The following is a 21,513-nucleotide window of genomic DNA, read 5'->3' as shown; positions in this document are numbered from 1 at the left end:
GAAAAGAAGCGAATATTTGCTCGTACAGGCGATTAAATTAGCTTAAATAATTTATTCTCTTCTTTTGTTATTTAAATAAATAATTATTTAATTAATAGCTGTTTATAGGTTTTTATTGCAAAATGGAAATGTTTTCACATAAAAATCAAACGGTTTATGCCAATGAACTTTAACCTAGCTTAAATGTTCATACTGACTAATTTATGAATAACATAATTCACTTTCCCTTTGTTTTAGTTTGCGTTTTTTCCATGTCGTTTGTTGATTCTGTTTTTCTTGCGTTTTTTTTCTTTACTTGGCATAAACAGCGAATTCGGCTCTATTTAAAATTGTGATGGATTTCTTGCAATAAATAATATCTTATCTCAAGTTAAGATTGATCAATGCAAATAGTAGCCAAAACTAAAAAAAAAAGAAAAAAAAATCAGTAACAGTTCTGTTATGGAATGAATCTCCGAACAGCTCTGTTCCTGAAGATCTGAGTTGATAAAAAGGAAGTCCTTTTTATGCTAATTGTAAATATGATTATTTCTTGCGCCAGCCATTGTTTATTGTTGGACATAATTGGAAGAAAGTAATCAAACTTACCTGCAACTAGGGATGTTCAGGCTTCGAAATATTCCTTAATCGAATAATTGATGCCTGATTATCCGTAGCTGAGATGAGCTTAAACACCTTTTGCTAATGATTCCAAAGATTCATGAAGTTTAAAGATAGCCTACACATTGCAAATTATTAGCAAAAGTACATTTTCACAATTTCAGAAAAAAACTCTCCAAAACCGGTATGATTTTAAAGAAAACTACAGCTTTAAATTTCAAGTGCCAATACCCCCCCCCCCAACATACTTAACAAGCCCTAACTAAAGTATGAGTTCTAGCACCCTTTTTAACAGCTTAAAGTGATCGGCAGAAAATAGGGCCCTTTCCAGGCTGGATCTTTATCCAGCCTGGGATAAAGATCCTAGGCTGCTTGAGACGGAACACAGCAACACTCCTTAAGTCCAAAGTAGCTAAGGTAAAAAACCGGTAATATCCTCAAAGGTTTGAAATGTCAAAAAAAAAAAAAGTATTTGCTTCTCCACTAAAATTACGCTTTAACAAGAATAATTTTAAGCCAAATAAATTTGAACAATAGATTTTACCTCGGGAGTCTTACTCTTGGAGTTACTTTCAGAGTCTGTCAATAAAGAGTCCTGATTTTTGGACATTTGACCCATCGAATTGACCCATTCTTCCGTTCTATTGTCATTTTTATCATCTTGGGAAGATCTATGAGGCTGGAAAACAGATTCAGTTAAATAAAAAACGGTAAAATGAAAGGGAATAAGGTATTGTGAATTTATCCTTTTAAAAAAGGCTAAATTCAGCTAAATAAAAAGGGTACAATAGGGTAGGGGACAACGAAATTAGTTAAAACCCACAATTATTTCCAAGATCACTGTTAACATTGCAAATTCTGTAGTACAAAAGCAATATTCATAAAACGGCGTAGTGTTTCACTTGATAATGATTATTCCCAAAACAACTTTTCCAGCCAACTAGGAATGCTCTTCCTAACTTTTTCCATCAAATTTTTGGAGTACCAAGTTTTTGATTTTTCAGAACTTCTAAAAAATTCCTTTAGACAAATTGGTATTCCACTTTATAATTTTAGCCCAAGATCAATAAAAGAGGTCGAGCTCGCGAGATGTACAATATGAATTTCAGCTTCTGTTCTTTTGGGAGGTGGGTACTTAACTATTCGTTTTTGAACTTATTCTAAAAAGCTAAAAAATGGAAAAATAATGCAGTATACCCACGATAATAAGTTTTTACTATTATTCCTTGTGATTTGAGATTCATATAAACCTAGTATTATTTTGTATACTTCTAGTTTACAGTTTTCATACAAATTGTTCACATCAGGCATGCAATATGAGCTTTATTTTCTTCCTTTTTTCAGGTTACATAATAGGCTTTTATATAATTTATTTTGCAGACTTCTGAATTTATAATTCAAAAAGTCAAAAATTTACATTTTTTCAAGAATATCAACTCTGTAAATTTTGATTTTCTTTATTTTGGTCATTGTCATACAATATTCTTAGCTTTGTAGCGTTTTGGTGAGGGGCTACGACTTTTGATACTCATGGGTTGAACTTCCCACAGTTTTTCCACATCAAAAAGAAAAAAACCCTCAAATCCATGCAGAACCTCAAAATACCTAATTTTTGCATTGCAAAAAAAAAGTCGGAACAACTTTCCGTTAAAATAAGTAAATAATATTACCAAGTCAACGTACGAATTCATTTACAATATCCAAAATATTCTAACTTCAATTCACAATGGGAGTAAAGGCAAGCAAGGACGGGGAGTTGGTGGATGGGTACTATTGTCTTCCAAAGTTCCGTCAATAGCATAATTCAAGGTGTTGGGATTAACGCCATTAGCCTATAGAGAACGCCTATAGCCTATATATCAAAGCCTATAGAACAAAGGCTGGATAGGTCCCTCGAATCTTCATTTGTTGAAGTCTTTAATGACTCAGTGAATTTACCAAAGATAAATGATCTCAGCAGGGAATCAAATGTGGAGGTAAAACCCTCCTACACTTAGATTATGCAGATATTTGAATGTCCTAGATAAAAATCTTAGTAAAATAAATTATTTTTTTGCGGTTTCCACAGTTCAGAGTGTAAGAATAGGTTTAAAAATTAATGTTTAGATCACTAAGTTGCTGAAACTAGAAATAAATGGAGGTGAGTAGGCCATGTTACCTAACGAAAAATCTATCAAGTGGATAGTTTCATGTAACTGGGTAGTATTATTAGTAAAGATGGTGGATGCAGTCAAGATATAAAAAGTAGAATATTCAACGCCTAGTTCAAAAAAGGGTTGGAAGAATCGGAAGAGCTATCTGTGAACCAAGATTAGAATACTAAAATCTACAATAATGACAATGGTCAAGTACGGCTCTGAAACGTAACCGTTTTAAAAGACAGAGGGAGATTTCTTTTTAATGTTTCCCAGACGAATTTTCCACAGATAGTTTTAGGTACACATTCGACTAACCGTATGTCAAGCTGCACGAAAACATAGGTCGATTCCACTGTATAGCAAGGCCGTACCCAGAGGGGGGGATAGGAGGACTTGAGCCCCCCCCCCCAAAAAAAAGGTTTATTTTTGAGTAAAACCCCCTCCGAAAAAAAATCCTGGGTACGGCCTTGCTGTCTAGGGCTATAATGAAAGATAAGTTGAGATGGCTAGGACACAGACAGATTGCCAAACATAGTTCTTTTCGGCCATTCATCTGGGGCCAAACAAAAAACCAGTTGTCTCGAATTGGATGGGAAGAACTCTCAGGCAAGGATTTAAAGGAAGTTAGAACTTCATGGAAGCGGGTAAAGATCAAAACTTTAAATAGAGTGGAGTGGAGGAGGAGCGTGTACATCTCAGGTGGTTTGGTGATACAGTGTTGTTTTTACGAACAGAAGTAAAAACCTTTAGAAAAGACGCTGGATACATCTCTCCAATCTATGTTTGATGGAGTCAAAAAGTCTTTGATGGCCAGTGAATTTAACATCAATAAATAACCTCCTTGGTAATTTGTTCTGCTTTCAGGGTGTTCTGATGCTTAGACAATTTGAAGATGCCAGCAATAACATGATATACAAACCGACCACAAACATACATTTATTAAATACAGACGTCTCCAAGGTTTCAGCCCCGTGCTATGACGCCGTGCTGACGTGATGCTGAAGCAGTTCCTTGGAAGTTTCTCTCGCTACAGCCATGGCTGCAACCAGAGGTCAAACATATTTGGCAGAATTACAGCGGAAAATACAGAGCAGACGCTGTGTCCGAGAATGGTTGTCGATCCGAGAGCCATCAACTGCGGACAGAGCCTACTAGAGTAAAATATATCATCGGATCTCGAATGCTACGACGAGCCAAGGGCAATGTCAAACAAGTACAAATGAATAACTTGTTGTAGCATCTTAATTATTTATAGTGGTACAGATTATTTTGTAAATTTTAAAGACTACAATCAAAATCTTTCAGTGTCTGTTTAAATCCCTAAAGTTTGTCTTAACATCTTCTTATGGGAGTTATATGAGCCACAATAAAGGTCTTTTCACCTCTTTTTACTGGTATGTAGTATATTGGAATGCAACTAATATAAAATCAAAAATTACATTAACGAATTTTCGAGCTGAGTTATCATTCCTAAACATTGCACCCCGCCCCGGCCTAACAGGGGGAGGGGGGAGGGAATCTGTAAGTCAAGAAGTAATTCAACATTCATCATTTCCACCACTTGTTTCATTGTCAATTCTTCAAAAAGGTCTTATGGGGAAAGCATATCCATTTTGGACGCCAGGAGGGAAAAGGCGGTGGTGGGGGTGGGGCAATGATTCTTATGAAACAAGAAAACAAGAAAAATTTAAAAATTAGAACCTGACAAATATCCCCATTTAAATTTTGTTTTAAACATCTTCATTATTTATATCGGTAAGCATATGAATGTAGTCTTTCATTTACCATTTATTTCTGCAATAAGAGACGATACAGGACTGCAACACCTATATAAGACACTTAGTCTAATAATGGTGCCATAAATAAAGGGGAATCAACATTAATATGAGCCACAATGAAGGTCTTTAGAACAGACAAGGTATGTTTGATCACGAAATCTAAATGTCTGTTAGTTTTTGAATCCAAGACAAATGCTAACTTAATAGAATGTATATGTCACTAAGATTTTATACTATAAAAGAAACGAAATATCTGTTATAAGATAATAGGCAGAAAATTTTTGGGCCATATTTATCATGAAAAATTTCTTACAGTTCAGTTAATAGCATGTATTAGCACAACAATTACTGTTAACGTTAGAAAAGGATTGGAACAAACATGTAGCTTTTAGCATTTTTACAATAATAAAAAAAACTTATCATACCCAATGCAAAACTTAGCCCCTCCCAAAAAGGGCTGATATTGAAAACCCTGGGTTATGTAATAAGGAAATATTAAAAAAGAACACTGATGAAACACATGGCATGTTAAAAATGACTCTTTTTCTGCAAGAAAAGACTGTTTTAGCTTAGCACAACCCCATTAAGATTGAACCCATATGTTCTTGTTTTTTTTTTTTAATATATGTAAAAACACATGAGTGTTGGGAGCGGGGGCTTAAATCATTTTAAGTATAGGATATGGGCCGGCGTGCCAAAAGTGGGGTAGCATGGTATCAAACCTACTTGACAATTGTCATTACCTGGTAAAATTTGTCGGCAGATTTTCTCAGAAAACGCCAGTGCTTCCAATATCCCCAAAATTTGTTGGCAGCTTTTGGAATTTTGTCGAGTTCTGCGACTGGCTACTTTTGAGCTTTTTACAACCCTGGGTATAGGGAGGGGGGCATCTCCACTCATGCTGACTGTGCTTTAGGCATAGATATACAGAGCAAGGGAGTAATTAGACTAAAATAGTTCTCTTTTAGAGGAGGGTTTTGATACTAAAGAGTAATTCCTTTGGATAAAATTACAACCTTCTTTTCATTATCCAGAAGAATGTCTTGGCTAAGTACTGGTAAATAATACAACTAAAAATAACTCTCAAAATAAAACACTAATTTTTGAACATTACGACTAAAGAGAACCATACTCAGAGCCAACGCTATAGCGTTGCCTATAGTAAAGGCCATACGGCTCCAATGCTGTATTATTATTATTATTTTTTTCCCAGAGCCACTGCATATGGAAGGGGTTGTCATGAAACTTCAAAGGGGGCTCATTCGATTGGAAATCAAGAGTTCTAGTGCCCTTTTTAAGGGTCAAAAGGGCTTGAAAGGCAACGAACACCCCTTGCACGCCTACAATTTCCCCAAACAATTCCAACCAAAATTTTTAGATAGCTATTTTATTCTACGTAGTTGATTTCCAGCTAGAAATTATGTTTTTGAGGAGGACAATCCCCCATAGCCCTCAGGGCGAGGGTTGTAAGCTATGCCCTGGGGACATATAAGCTTTTTATAGAAAGCTTTGTCATAGAAACTTCAAAGACGGCTCATTCGATTGGAAATTCAAAGGGCTAGTGACCTTTTTAATAGTCGAAAATGATTGGAGAGCAACTAAACCCCCTTTCACGCCCACCTTTTCCCCAAACACATCCGGTTAAAATTTTGAGATAGCTATTTTGTTCAACGTAGTTGAAAATTCTGGAACTGATGTCTTTGAGGATGACAGCCCCCTCCCAGAGTCCTCAGGGCAAGGGTTGTGTTATGCCCTGGTGGCATATAAGGTTTTTACGGAAAGTTTTGTCGTAGAAACTTCGAAAACGACTCATTCGATTTGAAATTTAAATGACTCGGGCCCTTTTTAATAGTCGAAAGTGACAGGAAGGCAACTAACACCCCTTCCATGCGCACCATTTCCCCAAACACATTCAATCAAAATTTTGAGATAGCCATTTTGTTCAACGTAGTCTGGATATTATATCTTTGAGCATGACAATCCCCCCCCAAGGTCTTCAGGGCCAGGGTTATAAGTTGTGTCCTGGGGGCCTATATTGTTCTTATGGAAGAAATGCTCGTATAAACTTCAGAGGGCTCATTTGAGTGGAAATTGAAAGTTCTAGTTCACTTTTTAAGCGTCAAAAGATATTGGAGGGTAACTAGGCCCCCCACGCCCTTTTTTCCCGAATGCCCCCGATAAAAATTTTTAGATAGCTATTTTGTTAAATATAGTTCGTAGATCATAAAATGAAAATTCTGATGTCAAAACAACCCCCCCGGGCTCGGGTGCACGCGTTTTTGGTTTTGCCCTGGGGGATATAGGGTTCTCATGGAATGGATGCTCGTATAAACTTCAAAGAGGGCTCATTTGATTAGAAATTGAAAGTTCTAGTTCACTTTTTAAGATTCAAAATAGATTGGAGGGTACCTAGCCCACCCCCTCCACGCCCTTTTTTCTCAAACCCATCTGATAAGAACTTTGAGATAGCCATTTTTTTAAAAATAGTTCAAAGACCAAATAGCAAAAACTTCGGGGTAAAAACAGCCCCCTGGCACCAAAGGCAGGCGTTGTAAGTTATGCCCTGGGGTATATATGGTTCTTATGAAAGGAATACTCGTATAAACGTCAGAGAGGGATTATTTGATTGGAAATTGAAAGTTCGAGTTCACTTTTTAATAGTCAAAAGAGATCCGAGGGCAACTAGACCCCCCCCCCAACAGCCTTCTTTTTCCAAACCCATCTGATAAATTTTTTTTAGATAGACATTAAAAAAAACAAAATAGTTCAAAGGTCAGATAATAAAAACTCGGGTGTCAATAAAACCGCCCAGGGCCCGGGAGAAGGCGTTCTAGGTTATGCCATAAGGGCATGTATGGTTCTTATGAAAGGAATGCCCGTATAAACTTCATAGAGGACTCATTTGATTGGAAATTGAAAATTCTAGTTCACTTTTTAAAAGTCAAGAGATTTAAGGGCAACGGCCCGTCCCCATGCCCTGTTCCGCCAAACCCACCCGCTACAAATTTTGAGATAGCCAGTTTTTTAAAATTGTTCAAAAATTAGATAACAAAAACTCGGGTGTAAACATCCCCCCCCCCCAGGACCCACGGGGTAGGAGTTGTAAGTGTTGTCCTGTGGGCGTGTATGGTTCTTATGAGAGGCATGCTCGTATAAACTTCAGAGAGGGCTCATTTGATTGAAAACTGAAAGTTCTAGTTCCCTTTTTGAGAATCAAAAGATATCCGAGGACAGCTAACCCCCCCCCCTCCCACACACCCTTTTTCCCAAAGTCAATCCAATAACATTTTTAAATTAGCCATTTCATAGAAATAATTCAAAGGTCAGATAAGAAAAACTCCTGTGTCGACGCAGACCCCCATGGCCCGGAGGCAGGCGTTGTAAATAATGCTCTTTACTGAAAATTATATGCGTCTTGAACAGCCTTGGAGAGTATAAACAACATCAAATTGAATATTGAATTTATAGTGATTTTAGTTGTTGATAGATCCATCAGTTTAAGAATTTATTTAACTCTAATTTTATTTTTATTTTCAATGATTTAAGAACTGGAAAATAAAATATTTGTAATATAATTCGTTTTCAGTGAGGCGCCAATGACGCAGTAGGTTTTAGACTTTTACAGTGAGAGAAGGAGGCGATACCCAAACTCTTGTGTGTAGTGATTTTTGTTTGTTTCAAGCTTGATTTGCATATTCACTTCAAGTTTCACTCGTTTTAAGATTTATTTATTCATTTACATTAATATCTATTGGATGTTTGTTTGCATAGATTGTCTATTTAATTTCTGTTTGTTTTAAGTTTCATTTATACTTCAATAGCCAAATATTTTTTTTTCGTTTTAAGCTTGATTTTCAGATTCAATCTAAGCATTACTCGCTTTAAGATCTATTTATTAATTTATATTATTACTTGTTGTATGTTATTGCTATGATTGTTTATTTAATTTCTGTTCGTTTTGGGTTTAATTTATTCTTTAATAGTAATTTCTGGTCGTTTTGAGTTTGAATTTTAAAAAGTATTTGTATCTGCTGAGCTGTATCTGCTGCTAAATATTTCTTTGAAAAACTTATTTTCCGGAAAGTTTTTTTTTAATTAATTCCAGAAAACGAATAACAGAAACAACAACAATTAAAAGCAAAATTTTTAGCTTTTGAAATTTAAGTAGTAATCAACAAGTGCCATTTATTATCCCATAAATCAGTCACTTATTACAGTATGCTACTAAGATTAAAATAGAAAACACGGATAGGGAAAGCAACGGGAGGAGCTGGGGGGTGTTGTCCCATAGATTTTGAAAAATATCCTTTTTATTGGTATTTTCATTGAGAAAAAACGAAAAAAAAGAAAAAAAATGTCCTCTCTTGATCGAAAAAAAACATTTTTGTGTCTTCATTAAGAAAGTTGAGAAACCCCATCAATAAATCACTTATTCAGTATACTGCAAAGACGAAAACAGAAAACGCAGAGAGCAGCCACAGGGAGGGCAGAGGAATCAATTATCCCTCATAGATTTGAAAAATTACCAAGGAAGTTTGCGGTTCTTACATAGAGGGTATGCAGGAGAGGAGATAGCACAGGATGTAACAATCAGTGGCGTCATTTGAAGGGGGAGGGCACATGTCCCCTCAATAATTTGGAGAAAAATATTATTATATAACCTTTGCCCCTTCACTCTTCGGATGTGGATCCCTCTTGCCCCCTCCCAATAGAAATGCTGGAGCTACACCCCTGGTAACAACTGTCACACATTTGGGCAGTGGGTCTCAGGGTTCGAACATCTAAGAATCTATTGATTCTTGTAGGGTACTGTTTTGTAAAAAAATAAGCAAAAATTTGTATCCTTATTAAAATTATTATAAGGCATCATCTATCAAATAAAACTAAGCAGCAAAGAATCTCGACCCAATTCAAAGATAGGTAAAATTTAATTTGTATCTTTATTTGAAGTGAAAATCAAGACCATGAATGTTTTTGGATAAAACAAATATAATTATACATTTTTTGTACAAATAAAAGAATTCAGATCGCAAATGACGCAGTAGGTTTTAGACTTTTACAGTGAAAGATGGAGGCGATACCCAAACTGTTGTTTGTAGTGATTTTTGTTCGTTTCAAGCTTGATTTGCATATTCACTTTAAGTTTCACTTGTTTTAAGATTTATTTATTCATTTACATTAATATCTATTCTATGTGTGTTTGCATTGATTATCTATTTAATTTCTGTTTGTTTTAAGTTTCATTTATACTTCAATAGCCAAATATTTTTTTTTTCGTTTTAAGCTTGATTTTCCGATTCAATCTAAGCATTACTCGCTTTAAGATCTATTTATTCATTTATATTATTACTTGTTGTATGTTATTGCTATGATTGTTTATTTAATTTCTGTTCGTTTTGGGTTTAATTTATTCTTTAATAGTAATTTCTGGTTGTTTTAAATTTGAATTTTAACAGGCATTTATATCTGCTGAGCTGTATCTGCTGCTTTATTTTTCTTTGAAAAACTTATTTTCCGGAAAGTTTTTTTCAATTAATTCCAGAAAGCGAATAACAGAAACAACAACAATTAAAAGCAAAATTTTTAGCTTTTGAAATTTAAGTAGTAATCAACAAGTGCCATTTATTAACCCATAAATCAGTCACTTATTAGAGTATGCTACTAAGATTAAAATAGAAAACACGGATAGTGAATGCAGGGGTACCAAAATATGAAACTATGATGGGTCGATTTCTACCTGATTCAATAGGATAATCCCTGAAAAACAAAAGCAGCCTGTAAAATAAAAGAATTCAGATCAGCAATACAAATACCTTATTTTGTAGGTCGTCATCAGGCTCAGAAGATAAAACACAAAAAATTGCATGGTACAGCTGCTTAGCAGACACAGGAATTACATCATCCATGTCTTCGCGTTCCTCCCTATGCTGAATGAGAAAATCATTTCTGTAGCCTCCTTCATGCCAACCCTTGAAAACAATTATACATAGGAGACACATTTTTCTTTACCATGTTATCTAAACAACATTCAAAGTTATTTTTGCTAGCTAGATTGAGTCCTATACCCCTTAAACATATAAACAACCTTGGAAAATATGCACATCAAACACTTCAAATAGAAAAAAAAAAAAAACAAACAACAACAAAATCAGTGCTTAGATTCTCCAAAATACCAGAATCCGCCTGAATCACCATTGTTTGCTGAGGAGAAATCAAGTGGTGAACATCACACAAATCTGATACATACACAGATAGACATAGTATCAATCAGAGTTAGTAGTTCTAATTGTCAATGGGTAGTTACTTGTCTTGTCAATGTCTGGCAAAAGTAAATTATATAGAGTTGGGGACAACTCTTGTTAAAGGGGAGAGTACTGTGGTAAAGTGAGTTTAAGCTGTGGTGAAGTGAGTTTAAGCTGTGGTGAAGTGAGTTTAAGGTTGTAGGGTGAAGTTCTACTTGATACCTTATTTCTCCCTTTGCAGGGGATATAATTATGGTCCTAAGGTAAAATAAAACTTTGGTAGTGTGCCTTAGGCTTTGACCTGACTAATATATATATATATATATATATATATATATATATATATATATATATATATGTATATATATATATATATATATATATATATATATATATATATATATATATATATATATATATATATATATATATATATATATATATATATATATATATATATATATATATATGTCAACTACATACATGTCAACTATATATATGTCAACTACATTTATCCGGCCAATTAACATACTTAGCCAGGAAAATGGTTATTGAGCAAGTTCCTTTCAAGCCCAAACATTCCAGGATGTGTACTTTTATCTTAATAAAAAGTGGTATTTCAAAACTGTATTTTGTATTTTTTTTGCGTTATAAATGTTTTATTTCACATTAAATTATTTTTTGTTTAATTAAGCAATTACCACAATATAGCCTGGAAAATGTCACACTTACTTGAAGGAAGGATCAGCACCAACTGTCCAGTCACCTTAAAGAGTTCCCTAAGCCCTTCAACCCAAAATTAATAGAAGAACTAGACAGATTAGACAGCCTTGGCATCATAGAGAAGGTGAAGAAATCAACAGCCTGGGTCAATTTCATTGTTCTGGTTAAGAAACCAGATGCACAATCTGGATTTGCCTTGATCTAGTTGATTTGAAAGAATACATAAAACGTCCACATCACCCCATTCCTAGTTTTGATGATATTGTAGTAAAATGTGCAAGAGCAGAGCAATTTTTCAAGACTGAAGCTAGAAATGGCTACTGGTCGGTTTTGGATGAGGAGTCTGCTGATTTAACCAATTTCAATACCACATTTGGAAGATAAAAATTTAAGATATATCCTTTTCGGCTCATATCAGCTCAGGATGAGTACCAAAAGCAGATGGAAAAGGCGTCTGAAGATATTGACATTGGACTGGTTGTTGACGATGTTGTTGGAATGGCTGGTAGCAGGAAATAGCATGATAGGAAGCTGAGAACAGTTCTAAAAAGGGCTTCAAGTTCAATAAAAAGAATTGTCTCTTTGATGTTGAAGCTATTCCCTACTTTGGTCATATACTGACAAAAGGAGTATAAAACCTGATCCTTCAAAACTTAGGGCGATCAGGGAAATGCCAGCCACCAAAGGCAAAGATGACTTCCAGACTCTCCTAGTCATGTTTAACTATTTGTCAAGATATATTCCTTACCTCTCTACCTTGAACCAACCACTTCGGGAATTAACAAAGGCCAAGGAGTTTGAATGGAAAGCAGTTCACAACCAGACCAGAGCCAGAATCAAGGAAGCCATTTGCAGCAATGCTGCATATTTGGATACTGAAGGCACTATGGTATAGGTGATGACACATGCATCACAGCATGGACTTGGTGCTCAGCTGATTGCATATGACGCAACAGTAGCCTTTGCTTCGAGGTCTCTGAGTGCAACAGAAAAGCAGTACTCTCAAATTGAAAAGGAACTGCTTGGCATTGTATTTGGCTGCACACATTTCCACCAATATATTTGTAGTAGAAAGATCATTGTGACAACAGATCACAAACCACTAGAAGCAATTTTGTTCCAAACCTATAAAAAGAACACTACCTAGATTGCAAAGAATGATGCTAGTGCTCCAGCAATATGAAATGTCATTTTAGTACCACCCTGGCAAAGAGATTCCTGTAGCAGATGCATTACCAGACCAAGACCCAGAAATGCAAATCAAAAGAGAAGTAGCTATTCACACATTCTTTAGAGATATCCCTGTGAGCAGAAACAAACTAGAGAAAATCCGTGAAGAAATGCTGAGAGATAGTGAGCTAAAAACGCTATAAGATATCATTTAATCTGGCTGGCCTAGTGAGTGAAGACAAGTACCATCTATAATTCTAAAATATAAGAACTACAGAGATGGGCTGGTTACAAACAATGGTATTATACTGAAAGGTGAATGTTTTGTGGTGCCCAAGACACTTTGTGGAGATATTTTGCAACAGCTTCATTCTTCACATAGTGGAATTGTGAAAACCAAAGAAAGAGCTTGTAGCTCAGTATTTTGGCCTAACATCACAAAGGATGTTATACAAATAGTATGTGAAACATGTGCCAGACATCAGATGAATCAACAAAAGGAGCCACTAGTGTCCTCAGAAGTCCTCCAGTATCCATTTAAACGCGTGGATGTGGATATTTCTACATTTAACAGCAGGGAATATCTCATCACCATAGACTATTATAGTCTATTTTTCGAAGTGGACAAGCTTGCCACTTCAAATTCACAGCAAGTGATTTCGAAATTAAAAATACATTTTGCAAGATATAGTATACCAGATCAAATCACTTCCCCAGATATTTAATCCAGTATCCAGAACAAGACATACACCCAAATGGAGCAGCAATAGAGGGTGATGGGTAATACCTGTTACAGATTGTTCCAGAGCCGGAGTGCCTAGCTGTAGCAACAAGGCTGAAGTACCAAACATTAGCAAGAAAGGGAGAAAAAGAAATTGGAGTATTGAGTCAAAGAGGTAAACTCTCTCCTTGCACAGGAATACCCCCTGAAACTAGAACACAAGCCCCACCACCACAGGGAAGAACTACTCCCTCTGGTAGACTTTCCACCCTTTTGCATGAACCTGAGCATAGACTTCAACAATGACAACCACCACCAGCTGGTCTGCCCAAAAATATTTCAAAATGAGAAGGAAGACAAAATATATTGCTTTTGCCTGCTAGCTCTTGTTTATTGACTTTTGTTTATGTGCTTCATTTATAGGTAGTGGGTCTCCATTAAATGATTATATTTAAACCTGAAGTTTGACAAGGGAATACATTAGTCTTGGTTGATAAGCTCAAATTCAAATTACACATGCAGTCTATTGTAGCTACAGTTAACCAAACTTTTGATATAATAGAACATTCTGCAGTAGATCCCCAGCAGTGATAACTAAGCTCTAAATTGCCTGATCTGACCTAAATTTGAATTTGGGATGTCCATTACTATTCCAGTTAACAAGCTTGATCAATCAATTCAGGAATATGTGCAGCAGCAAGCAACAAAAATCATTAGGGGTTTCCAAAACTTGTCATGTTCTACCGGATTCTAAAGGCTCAAAATACAATCTCTTACAAAACAAAATAGGTGTGGGGATGTATGTATGATATATAAATTGATCTGCAACCATGATATTATCCCAAACCTATTCCAGATAGACAATTTTTCAACAACAAGAGGGCATCCCAAGAGAAAGCTTTACAAAAGATATTCTAATAATAGGCTGCAAAACAAATTTTTCTCCAACTATGTGGCTGGCCTATGGAACTCCCTTAACCAGAATACAGTCATGTCCCATGGTATTAAAGCCTTTAAGTCATCTGTTGATAAAGATTGGTGCAGCAAACCATGGTGTAGTTTGGGATGTGCCCAATGAGCTGAGTCACCATCATCATTACAGGTGTCTACAGGATTTGTCCTTATTGCTGGCAAGTGTGATTTAAGGCAAGGTATTCGAAATACTTTGTAGATGAATTTGTTAAAGCATTTAGATCACTACTCTGACTCAAGGATTGCTAACCAGAAGATTGCTCATGTGAGTAAGTAACAGTTATAATTTACTTTTGAGGTGATTCCTTTAATCATTTTTCCAGATCAATTTTGGAGAATGAGAATGGGCTCCTGCATTGCTCTTATTTTTTGCCTTTGGATGCATTTAACTGCAACTTATGAATTGAATGAAACTGCCTTAGACCAAACAAGATTCTAAGCTGAGCCTTTAGTTGATTATAATTTTTTTTATTTTTTTACCCACTAATGACAACAAGGTAAATAGTGGAGTAATATATATATAAAAAAAAATACAAAAACGACGAAAAAAAAATACACACTCAAGACAGGAAAAAAATATATTCACTCAAGAGAAAAAAGAAAAAACAACAAAAAAAACAAAAACTACGAAAAAAAAGTAAACTCAAGACAGTGAAACGGCGGCAGTTGATTCTTTTTTATATCTGACAGCTTTCTGCTCAACAAGGCAACTTTCCCAAAAACATCATCCAGTCCATATTTTGACATTATCTTCCCATTATGGTACCAATTAGGGAGAGAAAAAAAGGAATTTGCAAAATCAAAAGTACTGGACATGCAAAGAAGAAATATCATTCTTTTTTAACAGAGCGAAAAAAACAGAAAGTTATAGAACTAAATGATTACAAAAAAAAAGAATATAAATTACAAAAGGCTTTATGATTATATTTTCCTCTGTTTCCAACAATCCTAGAGTAACCAACCTGAATCTTCAACCTGGAACCAGAAATCAGCCAGTAATGGAAATATCTTAGACTATTAGGAATATTAATACCCAACCACATGAAAGATTGGACAGAAGGGACAGAAAACGATTTGCATGCAAGAGGCGAAGGTGAAGAAAGGGAAGAACCAAAAGTAAGGTACTTGCATTTATCAACATTTAGATATAGACCAATCTGAACAAATGCTTTAGAAATGTAATTAACAGATTTAAAAAGGCTATCTTTACTTCTGCTAATGACAAGAAGATCATCAGCATATGCAAGATATGATACATTAGAAGACTCATAAAAATAAGTTGGAGATATATTATTTAAAAATTGAGAAATGCAAGGTTTAAATAGGCTAGGTGATAGAACACCTCCTTGTCGGACCCCTTTTCGGAAGGGTATCTGTTTTTCAAAAACTGAACCATTAACTCTTACTTTAAGAAAACATGATGAGTACCAGTACTTCAGCAAGAAAATTACAGAAAGGTTAATCCCTTTAGTAAAAAGAGAGTGAAAAAGCTGAACATGGTTAACAGAATCAAATGCTTTAGAAATATCAAGAGCACAAAGGTGAATATATGGTTTATTTTGTGAAGCATCTAAAAGAAGAGAAGAAAGAATTTAGTGAGCATGAATGCATCTGATCCCAGGCTGAAAACCAAACTGGTTTTCTCCAAAATCAGTCCCAATAGTAAGATCCAGCAGAAGAATATATTCTAATACTTTGCTCAGGTTGCAAGATACTGTAATAGATTGATACAAAGAACAATTTAGAGGGGATTTCCCTTTTTTGAGAATAAAAGTTACTGTACCACACAGAAAGCTATCAGGTACCAGAGACAAACTTAAACAAATTTGAAACAGCAACTGAAGGTGCAAAATCAGGGGTTTGCAATCTGGCTGAAGGTTAAGTGCTGAAATTCCATCACAGTCAGTAGATAAAGATTTCAGTTTTTAACTGCAGTTACAATTGTGACAATTTTAATTAGCTTAAGATATTTCCTTCAGAAGAGTTGCAATTGTAGACTGATCCTTGGAATGTTCAATTAATTTAGGGTATTAGCTAAAAGGTAAACATTCTTTTGATTTACAATTTGAAAACTTGTTTGGATAAATTTGCAGTTTTTTCAATTACTTTGCTAGGTAGGCCTAGAAGATGAACACACTACTCAATGTTTGATTTAACACTGCTTCCAAATTTACAGGTCACTGCCTTTGTAAATGCACTAGCCCTTTATGGGGCCACATAGCATATAGCCCCCAGATAATCAGGGGTTGGCTGCAACAAGATGCAAAAAAAAGTGACTTTAGTGCCTTTTCCATTCAAAAAAAGTGACTATTCAGAGATATTTAAAACAGAGGCACAGGGACTGCAAAAGTCCTAGTCACTACTTTTTCTTATATTTTTCCTCCAGGAGAGTCCTCCTGTTTGGCTGTGTATGATGAGGTTAAAATCCTAACATTTTATTTTTATCATACATTATAAGAAGCAAATAGGAAAGTAACAAAAAAACGACGTTGAACTACTATAATACAGCCTCACACATCATGGTTACTTAATAAAGGGCAAATCCCAGCCCATAATAACCAAGAGTATAGATATGCTTAAACAAACTCTTTTTCCTTAGTAAAACCCATATTATTCAGAATAAAAACCAATTCAAGAGTGGTAACTGCTAGCCACATCCAACAGAACAGTGTTTAGGAATTATAAATAATTTCTGAGACCACACTGGCTAATCATGATAAAACATAAAATTGCAAAGAAAGGAAGAAAGGAAGAAAATCAGGACAATTAACAGCCAGTGAAAAAATTATGCAAATATTTTGGTCAAGAACTCTGCTTGACCGTCCTCAGCACAGAATAAGACTGATAAAAATTTAAAAAACAAAACCTCAATATAAAAACACAAAACTAAAATTGGACAACCCTTTCTCAGTAACAGTGAAAGGGTAACTGAATAAAAACACAAGTCTAAATGGCATTTCACAATTTCATTTTATATAAGGCACTCTTAAAGGCAATTGCTTTCCAGGTTGATTATTATCAGAGATTCTATTTGATTGCACAATATAATTTTGTGGATGTATGTAAAAACGATCAGAATTAATAATTTCATAAATGGGACTTAGAAAAGTTTCTCAAGTGTCTCTATTGAGAGCTACCTTTTGGTGAATATACTTTTTTATTTCAACTGCCTCCTGAAAACTTGCATGAGACCTTTAACAGGGGCAACAATGGAGGTTTTGTAAAAAAAAAACGAAATGGTGGGGACTCTCATACACATGCTGTGCCAAGGCAGAATCAAAAACCTCAGGCCTTTGGCATAACCTCATGGCCTTGTCAATTGAGGACCTATGTTCAGATAACCTCTCCCCCAATTGCTGTTGGGTTCTATCAACATAAAAACAGCCACAAGAACAAGGAATTCTATAAACACCACTACCCAGAATGGGGCTGGTTTTATCTCTGCCGTTGTTGAAAATGTTCTGTATAGTATTTGAATTCTTAAAGGCGACATTAAGTTTATGTTTTTATGGATTCTTTTCAGTTTGTCAGTCAATTTTGGAATGTAGGGCAGAACAGTAAAAAGTTTCTTATCATCCACCAATGGGACGGTATCTGTTGGGGTTAGTGGATTTGATGCATCCTTTTCTGCCTTTTTTCATCTTTTGTCTATAATAGTCTCAAGTATTTTTATAGGGTAGCCATTACAAAATAAATTGTCCTTAATATAGTTCAATTCTGAGACTATGTGAGGCTCTGAGCATATTCTTATTACTCAGTCAACCAAAGAAATAACAACTCCTCTTTTTATGCAGGGAGAGTGGTTGGAGGAAAACTGCAAACACCTATCATTATGCATATGCTTTCTGTAAATAGAAAATTCAAGGCCAGGAGACTTATTAAAAATTAAAACATCTAGAAAAGGAAGTTTGTGGTTATGTTCTAGGTTAGAGTCCAAAGTGTTCAGATGAATTAAGAAGGAGTTAAGTGACTCACCTCCATGGTCCCACATAGAAATACCATCATCCACAAACTGACCCCAGAACTGGTGATTGATAGGAAAATTTTTCAGGGCAGATTAGCTTGAATATTTTAGCCATTAACAATGCTAAATAAATGTAGACCTAATAATGTAATAAATATAGGATTAATGGTGTTGTTGTTAATATATAACTAGGGTTCTTGAGAAGGAAACATGTTAAGAAAATAAGGTACCTGTGCATTATATGTCACCCACCATTATATACTGTACAAGGAAACCAGACAAACAGGTATTTGCTAGATAGATGGTTTGCAAAGGATGATTTGCTATTGTGTTTACAATATTTAAACTGTTGTTTTTTGGGGTTTGTGGGGGGGGGGGGGAGGTACCTAAGTTAGGTTAAGTTATGTATTTAACATATGCTGTGCTTTACTTCCCCCCCCAACCCTAATGTGCAAATATATAGCCCAAATTTGTTTCTAAACTAGTATATATTCATCCTATTTTATTTAATTAACATTAATCAAACTTCTTTTTTGGGTACCATACAATGCACAAGTACCAAAACACTGGCTGCTTCATAATAGCATGTGCAGAATAAGATTAGCCAAATTAACACATTTTGTCTGTAGTTCTGCTATACTTTATCCCCCCCCCATCCCTCATAATGTACAACTATAGGCCTATATCCCATTTTAAGCCTATATATTTCCTATGTGTTTTTATATTTCTTGATTTTGTCATGGTAAAATTCTAGTTTAGATACTTTTTGCTATCTTGGAAAGTGAAACTTTCAGTAATGAAGCCAGGGCCAAAAACATACCCTGGGAAGGTATTGCCAAGCTTCTATGTTTAGGCTATATATTTGCACATCAGGGGGGGGGGTGCAGTAGTGAATTGAAGCCAACTGATCTGGTTGACAAGGTAGGCCTAGATTTGGTAAGTGAATTCCACAGTGGAACATCATAATTGGTGAAGAAGTTGAACTTCTCTTACTTTCTGCTAAAATTTCAATGCAGTTTTATAGTATTTCCTCATGTTCTGGTATATTCATTTTTGGCATGAAAAGTGTTTGCACTTGTAACTCATCAAATCAACCTTAATCTAGGAATTGTTTTTTTGTTTTTCTTCAGAGAAACATTAGTAGCGTTTAGATTTGCCTTTATTTGTAATATATATTTAATATGAATCTCATTGAAAATCTGAAAATTATTCGAATAATTTGATATAGCTTATTCTAAGAATATAAAAAATAATTTTATAAGTCGAGAATTATGTGCTGGTAAATGAAGTATGCTGATTGCATGGTGAACAAAATTATCCTTGTTTTAAATTTCACAGAAAATGCATGTGCCACAAGACCACATGATCAAAAATGGGCTTGATGGTGTCAATGGTCATCATATTAAATGCAAGGATGACATCTCCTCTGTCTCTACTGTAAATTAGGGTAGGTAGGTCAAGCTTTTCTAGTTGTTGCTTGAAGGATATTTATTTTTTTTTTTTTGCAAAAGGGAGCTTTTGAATTGCAAAATTCAATGATATTTTTGTCAATGGCATTAAAAAAAAATTTAAATGGAAGTTTATATTTGAGTTGCCTAATAAATGAAGTTTTAATTATTAAAAAGATTATTTTTGGGATAGCCTATAACTCTTGAACAACTTGTTTATAAAAAAAAGTGACATGTTTTTAACCACTTTTCAATAGGCTAACTTAACTAGGCTAGTATAGATAGGCTAAATTCTTTGTGTGTTTACAAAAATGAAACACCTTTGGGGCCCCTTTAATGGGCTCAATATGCAACTAGCCCCACAAGCAATTCTTGAACTTTAAAAGAGCATAAAAAAGGCATCAAATGTTTTTTTCACTTTCATCTTAGCTAAATTAAATAGGCCTAGCACACTAGAAATTAACTGTATCCTTTAGAAGTGGTAAACCACTACATTGGTACCAAAAACAACAAAAATTTTTTCAACTTAAGCCTAAATCTGGCTCTGCTAGTGGTGGGGCAGGACGAAGGCTGGCAAGTGCAGCATAACAGAAAGGCTGGCATATGGCAAAATAAAACAACAACCCCAAGCGCTACTGAAATTTGGCAACATTATTTCAAGTTGTAATTGAAAGACATTTTTCCCATGATTTTATTTCCTGCTATATAGAGGCTAAGAGTCATATTATCTTACTTTAACATTACCACCGGGAGACATACTTATTTTGAATTTTCGTGTATTTAGGCTGCAACTGCCAGGATTGCCAAATTCCAATGTATGAATAAAATGACCCACCACGAATCCAAAAATGTATCAATTAAAAAAAAAAATGGTTCTATTTTGTTTATTATTTGTCCATCTTGGAATCCCACAAAATACAGGTAATTATTTTTACCACTTGTGTTATTGACCAAACACGCTTTGTAAACCTCTTTCAAAGCGTCCATTTCAAATCAAACATAGTAAAAAATGAAAAAAAAATCACTTTATACATCTATGCAGAATGATTTAGTGTGAAAGCACCAAACTCATTAAAAACATATAAGGGTAATCTTTTTGGTAACTTTTTGCCAGTCAGAGTACTTCTTGCGCATGTCAGATTGCCAAAAGGTATAATCCAGGAATCCAACGACGCTCCAGAATGCCAAATCAGTTGCTTAGCATGCATTAAACAACTAGTTATTTGCATCTAGAGACAATTTCGTAATTTGGTCTTGATATTACCAAGTATCATAAAATTCTTCTCTCCAGCTGCCGATGGCTTGAGAGACCACGCAAAGTTAGCAAGAAATTACAAATATCCTTGTATTTCTTTTACCCTTGGCATTCTTATTTTTGTTAAGGCAGCCCAGAAAACTGACAGACTCACATCTGTTGTGGCTTCGCAAACAATGTGGACTTTTTAGTCAAAAATGAAGTTCCAAAGTTCTTCAAGATCACTTTTAGGCATGCATGCCTTTCCAAACACTAACAAACAAGTATGTGTCCATTAAAAGAGTCATCCATACTCCTGCCATTTACCCGTGCCCCAGCCATTTAAACATTTGCCTCTCAATTACTTGGACAATCTCCCTTGGCTTTGCACTGTCTACAATTAGCCATTTCTTGTTGCAACCTACTGCAAAATACTTGACAACTTCAATTTAAAATCAACTGACTCGGTCTTGATAACTTCAATTCAAAATTAATGGAAACAGCCCCTCCGAAATGTTTGTTT

The 21,513-nt window shown here is 35.1% G+C and overlaps 1 protein-coding gene across 3 annotated transcripts in view; it reads right to left on the bottom strand.

Annotated features, from left to right (window-relative positions):
* Nucleotides 1-20,506, bottom strand: part of LOC148945887 (uncharacterized) — an 85,952-nt gene extending 65,446 nt beyond the window's left edge. For 2 of the 3 annotated variants that reach the window (XM_089097856.1, XM_089097855.1), the window contains exons 1-4: nucleotides 20,490-20,506; nucleotides 18,320-18,447; nucleotides 10,330-10,485; nucleotides 1,145-1,279 (exon numbers count right to left, since the gene is read on the bottom strand). In XM_089097856.1, the coding sequence (XP_088953982.1) occupies nucleotides 1,145-1,279; nucleotides 10,330-10,485; nucleotides 18,320-18,349 (321 nt within the window). In that variant the 5' untranslated portion in view covers nucleotides 18,350-18,447; nucleotides 20,490-20,506. Of the gene's footprint in view, nucleotides 1-1,144; nucleotides 1,280-10,329; nucleotides 10,486-18,319; nucleotides 18,448-20,489 lie in introns of those variants that run through there. The other variant, XM_089097857.1, reaches the window with a different exon arrangement.
* Between the last annotated feature and the right edge of the window lie 1,007 nt (nucleotides 20,507-21,513).

Source organism: Artemia sp. Qi Xiang Cuo, chromosome 12 (genome assembly GCF_049724085.1).
Source record: "Artemia sp. Qi Xiang Cuo chromosome 12, ASM4972408v1, whole genome shotgun sequence".
Lineage (NCBI taxonomy): Eukaryota > Metazoa > Arthropoda > Branchiopoda > Anostraca > Artemiidae > Artemia > Artemia sp. Qi Xiang Cuo.
Note: the sequence above shows the minus strand (reverse complement) of the source record. Positions and strands in the feature narration are given on the sequence as shown.